General features: G+C 45.4%; 1 protein-coding gene across 4 annotated transcripts in view; it reads left to right on the top strand.

The window, feature by feature from the left end:
• The window catches only part of Auh (AU RNA binding methylglutaconyl-CoA hydratase), a 121,097-nt gene extending 111,928 nt beyond the window's left edge, over nucleotides 1–9,169 (top strand). For 3 of the 4 annotated variants that reach the window (XM_063227245.1, XM_063227246.1, XM_063227244.1), the window contains 4 exons: nucleotides 384–571; nucleotides 3,374–3,424; nucleotides 4,800–4,847; nucleotides 8,560–9,169. In XM_063227245.1, the coding sequence (XP_063083315.1) occupies nucleotides 384–571; nucleotides 3,374–3,424; nucleotides 4,800–4,847; nucleotides 8,560–8,637 (365 nt within the window). In that variant the 3' untranslated portion in view covers nucleotides 8,638–9,169. Of the gene's footprint in view, nucleotides 1–318; nucleotides 572–3,373; nucleotides 3,425–4,799; nucleotides 4,848–8,559 lie in introns of those variants that run through there. The other variant, XR_010040027.1, reaches the window with a different exon arrangement.
• The last annotated feature ends 541 nt before the right edge of the window (nucleotides 9,170–9,710 follow it).

Here is a 9,710-nt window from a genome sequence, read left to right on the forward strand (position 1 = left end):
CACCATAGCAGAGTCCTTAGAAATGTGCAAGTGAGCTTTTCCTAAGCTGAAAGAAGAGTGCCGGGCTTGACCAGGCCTGCGTCTCTCCACAGCTGCTCCCATCGTACTGGCCGTCGTGGGTTGCGTTTAGGGGTACATCATCTATCTGACACACACAAAATTGTTTGATAATGATGAGAAACTCTAAAATGTTTTTTTTTTCTTTTGTTTTGGTATTACTAACTGTATAAGCTGAAAAAGATGTTGGATTCTCTTCTGAAGTCATTTTCCAGTGACTGTGTGTAGTATACAGATTTACAGCCCTGGTTTATTCTGCAGGAGCACAGGAAACAGTGCGGTGCTATGTTGGAGGGTTTCCGACCGTTGCCTGCCTTGCCTTGCAGGGGGAACACAGCGATTGCCTCGTGCCATCGGAATGTCCCTGGCCAAGGAGCTCATTTTCTCAGCACGAGTGCTCGATGGCCAAGAGGCCAAAGCTGTGGGCCTAGTCAGCCACGTGCTAGAGCAGAATCCGGAGGGTGACGCTGCCTACAGAAAGGCCCTGGACCTAGCGAGAGAGTTTCTGCCTCAGGTACCTCTGCCACAGCACCTTCTCATCCCTCACAGCCCAGAGCAACCTGCCCACCTGCCCAGCAGGAGATGTGTGGTGGCTGAAACACTGGAACTATTACACTGGGTTCACATTGAGATTTTTCAGAAATATAGTTAAGAGTTGAGGATACTCTAGGGTCATGCCATAGTCTCACTTTGATGATTTTTCATACGAACAGTGTTTAGTGCGTTGCCTAGGGAATTGTTTTCTCTTGTTTACCACCGAATGCACATGCTCAGTTGTTCTGTGGGGCGGTTGATGGTGGCAGGTCCCACTGGACCATCTCGGGGTCCAGACCCATCAGCACGCACCTTTGCAGTCTAGAGGTGCAGCTCCGCCATGCCCCCTTGGTGTCCTGTGCAACCAGGGCTGTGACTTACTGTGTGGTATACGTGTTGATGGTGACTTTAGCACCACTTTCATTCCTACCTCATGGCACACTTGCAAAGACTGAGACACACCACACATTCACAAGCATGGCTAGCCCAAGTACCCCTAAGGATGGTGCCTTGATGGCTCTGTCATTCAGGTGTGTTCCAGACACTCCTCTGCTGCATATCAGCAGGAAGGAGTTAACTAGAAGAAGAGTCTCCTGTGGCAGCTGGTGATAATCCCATGAGCCCTAATGGAGTGTGAAGTTTCATTGGGGGTGGGGGTGGGGTGTAGCCACACACACACACCATTTCTGAAGTCAAAACAGTATTTGTAACCTGTTCGGGGCCATAAATCCACTGAGGAATGCTATGAACTGTCTACCCAAAAAAGGTACACATACCCTACAGTTATGCACAGTTTTATATCTGCTTTCTAAAGGTGCCCTCGGCATGCTCACCCTTGCTATCAGATTGGGGCCCTGTGCAGCCATGACCGTGGCCGTAGCACACCTGTCCTGAGCCTTGGGTGGACCTCCTTGTGGCCGGGAGTCCACACCTGCACAGCCCGCTGCCAAGGTTACTCTGCTGTGTGGGAACCCAGGCAGCCCTTCTGCAGCCTTCTTTCAGCCTTGGGTCCAGAAGCGGAGCAGTGAACTGATGGGCAGAAAGCAGATAAAAAGATTTGCACTGCTTTTGAAACAAGAAACTGTTGCAACATTGGTATTTCTCAAATTTGTTAGGGAAATGTCCACTAAAGAAGGAGTAAAGTATCAGGGAACATGAACATTTAACCCTGTACTGGTTTACTGACTTCTATAGCTTGAAACTATGGCACCATGTCTCAGTTGCAGTCAAGGGGTGCGTTTTAAAGAGGCTGGGGCCCTTCCTGCTTCTGATGCCCCAGGGCTGTTTCAGGGTCTGTCTTCCACCCCTGCTGTGGGAGGCCCCTCCCCCATGCAAGGCTCTTTGCTGTCCTCTGTGCCCTTAGGCTGGCGCTGATGGTCCCTGTCAGCCTGAGAGCAGCGCAGCTGCACCATGACCCCACCCACAGCCTGTTGCTGCACTATAGACCCTGTCAGGAGCAGGGCTGTGTCGTTGCGCTGGGTGGCTTCGCTCCCCTCCACCTGAAGGGTGCCTGGGAGCATCCCTGTGCTTCTCCAGGTCCCTCAGGGGTATGAGGGATACTGAGTGACTTCAGAAACTGACCTGGGAAAACTGCATCAGGTCCCAAAGCAAGTCTAGATGGAAGAACCCTTTATTTTTATGTTTATTTCTTTACTTACTAGATAACTCTTCCAAATAATTGAAAACTTCCATAAGATTGGTATTACTGAAGAGCTTAGATAGGTTAAATTTGATAATAGAATCTGTAGATCAGAAAAAAAAAGTCGCATTTTCACCCACTTCTCCAAGTTTCTCGAAATTTCATTTGTAGAGTCTTCTGCTGAGCCTGTCTTTTGGAACCTATCATACAGTTTTACTCAGGAGGCCAATTTAAAATACTGATTTCCAAAAAATAAATAAAATAAAATAAAATAAAATACTTATTTCCTGTCCACCACATGTGAGCAGAGATACAGAGAGATGCAGGGTGGAGAGGATGCCCTTATCTGGGGAGCCACTGATGCCTGGCTCCCTAGGGCAGAGGTGTCCTTCTTAGGCAGGCGTTCTGTTCTCTGTGACCTAGATCCACCCTGGAGTTCAGGCCCACTGGCATGCTGGTCAGACACCCTGCCAACGGGGCAGGATCCACAGTGGGCTCTGGCGAGCCCCACTTAGTCATGGCCCAGCCCCTCTGGTGCTAACGGCTGTGGTGCTGAGCCAGAGACTCCCCACACTCTGCCCAGCTAGGAGGAGCTTGGTGTGGAGGAGTGCAGGCTGGCACCGCACAGGCACGTGCTGCTGCCTGGGACCCGGAGCAGGGAGGGTGAACCTGCCAGAGACCAGCACTGGAGACCAGCTGTAGTTCAAAGCCCACACACTCACCACAGAGTGCCAACCCTGCCGCTAAACCTGAGTGCTGAGGTTTTAGTTCAGAAAGTGTCACGTATTCCTTGGCACTCCCATCTTAAAAGCACAGGGACAGCTCTGGGGGTCCTGCAAGAAAGGGCCCCATGCCTCCAAGCTCACTGGGGGCCGCTCGACCACCAGCCTGATGAGCACCAGGTCCTGAGCTCAATTCCTGGTGCCAAAAATAAGTCAATAAAAATCAAACTCACTGTGGGACTCGGCTGTTACAGTAGCTGTTTGAGACCTTGCAAAACTAGAAGAGGGGTTTTTCACCTGGTGTCTGGCACCCGCTGTTGACCACACCACGCATCCAGCTCTGGAAAATTGAATTTTACTGAGGTGTGCAATGTACTTACTAGCCCATAATTAAAGTTTGTCTCTTTAATTTGAATTTTAGGGACCTGTTGCAATGAGAGTGGCAAAATTGGCAATTAATCAAGGGATGGAGGTAAGTTTCTTAAGGCTTGAGTTTTTTAAAATATAGTGGAAGTTTAATATGGGCACGTGGTGTTTGGACTTGTGCCTTATTTTAATATGCTAACATACAAGGATTTCAGTACAGCCGTTCGGAAAGCCCCGAGCTCTCTTCAGCTGCATCTTTTGTTTAATCCTGCATGTCAGTTACTGCCGATTCATCATCATGATCACAGAACGTAGAATGTAGAATTTTGTCAGGGCTCCACAGCTTGTGATGTGCTTGTTACTTCTGCCGTGAAGATGGAGTGTCTCCAGGAAAACATACAAACACCCATATGTGCATCACACTCATAGATGTCACATACATGTCACATGGCATACACACGTGTCACACACAAATGCATCACTCGTATTTGTCACACATGCATTACATGCCTCACACACATGCCACACATGTACATGTGCTGCACACATTGTCACATACTTGTAATACATGCATCACACATGTCATGCAATACATGTCACATGTGTCACACATGCACCATGCACACGTGTATCATGAACATACATGCATCGCACATATACTTGCCTCACACTATGTGTACCACACGTGTCACACAGGTTTAGGGTTACTATCACATTGTAAAAGCATGCCAAGGAAAACGTGCCAGTCCAAGCTGTGTCCTGCTCTCTCCTCTTTTGGCTTTTCGTGGCTTGTGCAGTTCCTGAGGGAGTGGGGCTGGGTCAGGGTGGCCAGGATACTCATGTGGTTTGGTCTCTAATGACAGCTGTTATGTTCTGGTTAAATTAGGGATCTTCAAAGAGAGCTCCTTTCTCTTTGAAGACATACAAGCCTCTATATCTTCTTTGACTTTATGCCAGTAAAATGAGATTGAGTTTGTTAGCTATGCTATACTATTATAAGTTAGCAGTTACTCAGTTGGTTTATTTCAGTCTGTTTGTAATAGTAGTTTGTCCATCCTGCTTTCTAATGGCTTATAGATTAACTCCTTTACTCCACGGCATCCCCTTCCCTGAGCAGTGCAGTCAGCTCATTGCTTAGGTGTCTGAGGCAGAGAAGGTAAGTAGCTTGCCCAAGTTACTCAGCGCCCAGGATGGGGTCAGGATGGGAGCCCAGGAAGTCTGGTTTTGGTTTCGCAGCTGTGTGTATTTCTGATCAGGTGCACTGGATTGAAGGATTCTTTTTTTTTTTTTTTAATCGGTACCAGGGATCGAACTCACGACCGCCTGCTTGCAAGGCAGGTGCTTATGCTGCTGAGCTAAATCCCCAGCCCTGGATTGAAGGATTCTGTTCTTTTGGAATAAGACTGTCCCGCTTGAATTTGTATTGCATCTCCTTTCATTCAGTCATTCCTTCTGCTGAAATGAGTTCTTTTTGTTTTCAGGTTGACTTGGTAACAGGATTAGCCATAGAAGAAGCTTGTTATGCTCAGGTATGTCACACAGTCACCAAATCAGTGAGGCTACACATTCCAAGTCCTGTGCACTTTCTGTGTAATTAAAATAAATTATGTAAGGCTACACAACACTACACTGTCTCATCCGAGCTGGGACTGCAGTTTGACTCTTGTCAGCCCTTGTGACTGATGCTGTTTTGCGGGTGATGACTGACTGCATCACTTAGGAAACTCGGAATGACAAAATTAGTGCCGTTTGTGCTGGCCCTGTCTGTGCAGGTCACGTTGTCATGCAGGGGTGTGGACCTGGCTTCTCCCTCGGGAGGAGGGCATCTGCGACACAGCAGAGGTGCTTGAGATGTGCTGGCTTTTCCCAGACTTCCCAGCCTTCTTTCCTGACCACCAAAGTCCACTAGAGAAGGGCTCGTTTTCTTTTTTTATATGTAGATAGCTGAGTTCTTTCTATTCAAAAAGAAAGTGCCCCTCACCTCCTCAGAAGACCTAAAACAGCTGCAGAGTGTTGTTTTCCCTCTCCTGAGAATGGAAACTAGTTCAGCATCGCTATGAAACGGCGGCATCTGGAACATCACTCTGCGTCCATTTTGTATACATAAGTCACCTGTCATTGGTGACTACATCCCATGACTGAGTTATATTATAAATATCTTACAAACAACTGCAGACTCAAAAAACAAAAACTCATATGCACACTGCGTAAATCACACCTGATCAAACACTTAGAGAAGAAGTAACTCATCTCCATAATCTCTTCCACAAAGTAGATGCAGAAGGTAAACTTCTGACATACTCAGTGAAGTCAGAATTCTCCTGATACCTATACCAGAGCAAGACATTACTGGAAAGGAAAATTAAAGACAAATTTCTCTCCTGAATGTGGGCCTCAAAACCCTTAATGAAATAATAGCCAGTTGCATCTAATAATATATAAAAAGATTTATACTCACAACTACCTAGAATTTGAAAATCCAGCATTTGAAAATTGTGTGGAATCTATCACATCAATGTAGTAAAGAAGAAAGTTACATGATCATATGAATAGGTGTCTTAGTTACTTTATGCTCATTGCTGAGACAAAATACCTGAAGCCCAAGCTGGGAAAGGAAAAGTTTATTTCTTATAGTTTTTGGAGGTTTCAGTCCACACTCAGTTGGCTCCAAGGCAGGCGGGCATGGCTGGGCCGCCGTTCATGGCGGCTGCAAACAGCAAGGATGAACCAGCAAAGAGCAAGACACACCTTCTTCCTGCCATTACATCACGTCCTGGCTCCACCCCTAAGTGGGTGTAGCACTAACACCATCAATCCAAGCACTAGACAATGCAAACGCACAAATGCCCAATGCAAAATCATGAGGCCTGGGGGACACAGACATAAACCATGACAGTAGGTGCAAAAAAAAAAAAAAAAAAGCATTTGCTCTGAGGCAGTTACTATTTATTATAACGCTCCACAAACTATGAATGGGAATCTTCTTCAAGTTGATAGGAACGTCTACCCAGAGATCATAGCTAATGGTCGGGCAAGAGGAGACCAGGCAGAGACAAGGCCAGAAGTCTCCTGTCACTGTGCCCTTCCAACACCGCGCAGAAATTCTAGCCAATGCATTAAGGCAAAACATAAGAATTGTAAAAAATGTACATATGGAGGAGGAAGAAATAAAACTGGTCACAGATGACATGATTGTCTTAAGTGGGAAATGCTAAAGACTCAAAGACAACAAAAACCTTCTCTAGCAAGTATAGCAAGATTATGTGAAACAAGATGTATATACAAAAGTCAGTTGCTTCTCTAAGTATTAGCAGTGAAAAAATAGAATTGGAATTTTAAAATACAATAATACCATTTACATTAGCACTCAAAAACCTTAGGTATGTATCTACAAGACATAATCTGTAAGTGAAAAACAGCGCTGTGGGGAAGGAAGATTGCCCATGTTCGTGGATAGGAAGACAATGTTGTTAAGATGTCAGTTCTCCCCAACCTGATCTATGAATTTAACTCAGTTAGTAAAAATCCTACTTTGGTACTATTGCGAGCTTGATTCCAGAGTTCGTATGGAAAGTACAGGGCATCAGAAGAGCCAGAACAGTGTTGCTGGCAGCAAGTCTAACCCTAACCTAACTGGGGCTCCCACAGAGCCACCAAGGTCAGACACTGGCACTGGAGGAAGAATCAGTAAGTAGGTCACAGGACACAACTGAAAGCCCATTTGCAAACTCACGTGAGTGCAGGCAGCTGAGCGACAGAAAAGCCGGGGTACCACAGTGGACCTGAAGAAGGTCTTACTGGAACATCTGGATGTTCACACATGTGAAAATGGTATGGACACTCACCCTGAGCTTTCCTCAAGATGCAGCTCAAGACCAGTCAGAAACTAAATACATGATAAAATTCACAGGAGATAATGTAGGGAAGAGCTCAGTGAGTTTGGAGTTGATTTTCTTTAGCTATCATGTTGAAAGTACAACCCATAAAAGAAAAAATTCAATGTATGTCTTTAATAAAGTTACCTTCTGTGTGTGCATGTAAAAGATACAGCTAAAAGAATGAAGAGATGTGGACTGAGAAAAATCCACAGAACACATCTGAAAAGGTCTTATTTCTAAAATAAAGAACTTTTAGATTCAACAATAAGTAACCCAATTAAAAATGGACCCAAACGGGCTGGGGATTTAGCTCAGTGGCATAAGCACCTGCCTGGTAAGCATGGGGTCATGAGTTCAATCCCCATATACCCTCCCCCCCACCCCCCGCCAAAAAAAAGGACCAAAGATCTAAACAGGCTCCAAAGTAGATAAATAATTGATAAATAGTCATAGAAATGATGCCAACACATAATTCATAAAGAAATTCTAAATTAAGCATTTTGAGATGCCAATTACAAACTGCTGTAATGACAAAATTCCAAAGCACTAAAAGTACCAAGTGCTTATGGGGATGTGGACTTGATTCACTGCTACCAGGAATGGTTTGAACTACTTTGTAAGACAGTTCAGCAGTTTCTGATAAAACTATGCTCTCAGCATATGATTCAGCAATCATGCTCTTTGGTACTTACCCAAATTAGTTGAAAACATATCCACACAAAACCCTGCAAGTCAAGCTGTATTCATAATTGCCAAGGCCTGGAAGCAATCAAGAGGCCCTTCACAGCAGTAAGTGGATAAACTGTGCTACCAGTGGAATATTATACAGCAGTCAGTTACTAGCGTGCAGCAAGACATGGAGCAACCATTAGTGTGTACTTACTGCTAAGCAGAACTCAACCAAGATGCCCAGGAACTGTGTGATTCCAGTTTAGTGACATTCTGAGAAAGGGAACTGGAGCGCTGAGAGACAGGTCAGGTGAGCAGGTGTGTCATTCAGTGAGAGTGTTCCATGGTGGATGGGGTGGGGCACAAGCCAGGCCTCTGTCAGACTCCTGGAATGCCCTGCACGATAGTTAACTGTAACAGAAACTGCGCCCTAAGTAACTAGTGTATCTCTGTTGGCTCTCACTTGTAACAGGTGTACCACGGACCAGGATGCTAATTTTTTAAAAGTATATTTGAAACAAAGACAATATTTAGAGTAAGGGTAATGAATTTGATCAAATAGTAAGGAGAATTACTCAGATGATAGATTTCAAGGTTTTAGAATGAACATCTGACTAGCTTGCTTAGATAATCCATGACTGGTTTTTACTGTTGTATTTTTAATTTTTGATGTGTAATGTTTTATTTTTCTTAGACTATTCCAACAAAAGACAGACTGGAAGGTCTTCTTGCTTTTAAAGAGAAGAGGACGCCTCGTTATAAAGGAGAATAGAAGCAACAGAAACTTATAGGCCTCTGTACTAAGTGGACTTCCGGAAGTGTCTTTCCGCCCTGCCCTTGGCCTCCGAGGTGAGATCTCTGACCAAAGTGACGCGAGCGCAACTGTCAGGTGTGCGAGGAGAGCGCCTGGAGCCGCCCTCTTCTGCCTACAGGTCCGTCTGTCCGTCTGGATTGTAAAGCTATAGTACGTGTTGTCAAACACAGATCACACTAGGCATACCTTGTACATATTTCCTGCATATGAAGCTTTCGGTTCTGAATTTTCTAATGTGAATAATTTATATATTGCATACTCTAGGGAATAATGCAGATACGGCTACTGTGCTGTGTTAAGAAACTAAAATTCTTTCTGTATACCAAAAATGTGAAGTTATAACAATGTGAAGTTATACCAAATAAAATTTCAGAGGTATTACATGGGAACAGACAACACACACACACATATACACATCTCAAACTGAAAAATGATAAGATTAATTCTGAGTCAAAACTACCTAATATAAATAAAATTAATGAAAAATAAATCTTGGAAACATTTCTCTTGCACCATCCTTTTCAGCTAAGTAAATCATTGCCTATTGGCCTTCGGAACACTCTCTCCCGTGGTGATTGCATCAGGAACTTCCTCACGTAGCCCTGGAACGCAGTGTTGGGGGTGCGGAGTTAATGCAGTCAGAGTCGCGGGCCGAGAGCTTGTGAGCTTGTGTCCTGCAGCCACCCTCGTGAGACTCCTCCTACCCCGGGCCTGGCCTTGAGAAGAGTCAGTCCTAGCTGGGTGACAGGAGGAAAGAGGAACAGGGCCTGCAAGGTGGACCCTGAGATGGCACAGGGCAAGGGTGGCTCAGCAGGTGAGCACAGCAGCCCCTTCTCCTCCAGCAGACACAGATGTCTGCCTTCCTGTAGCAGGGCGGACTAGAGCAGTGCCCCAGAGGCCCACAGGACGGGGACGCATAGATACAAAAGTGTGTGGGAATGGGAACTATGGAAGTAACTTGAGGTCATTTTTCTTAACGTTCACTTTACAAAGCCAGCCTGCCTTCTGCTATGGTGCCTGGGTCCCAGCCT

The sequence above is a fragment of the Cavia porcellus genome, unplaced genomic scaffold (assembly GCF_034190915.1).
Source record: "Cavia porcellus strain 051 isolate PalLab524CR breed Dunkin Hartley unplaced genomic scaffold, mCavPor4.1 scaffold_17, whole genome shotgun sequence".
Lineage (NCBI taxonomy): Eukaryota > Metazoa > Chordata > Mammalia > Rodentia > Caviidae > Cavia > Cavia porcellus.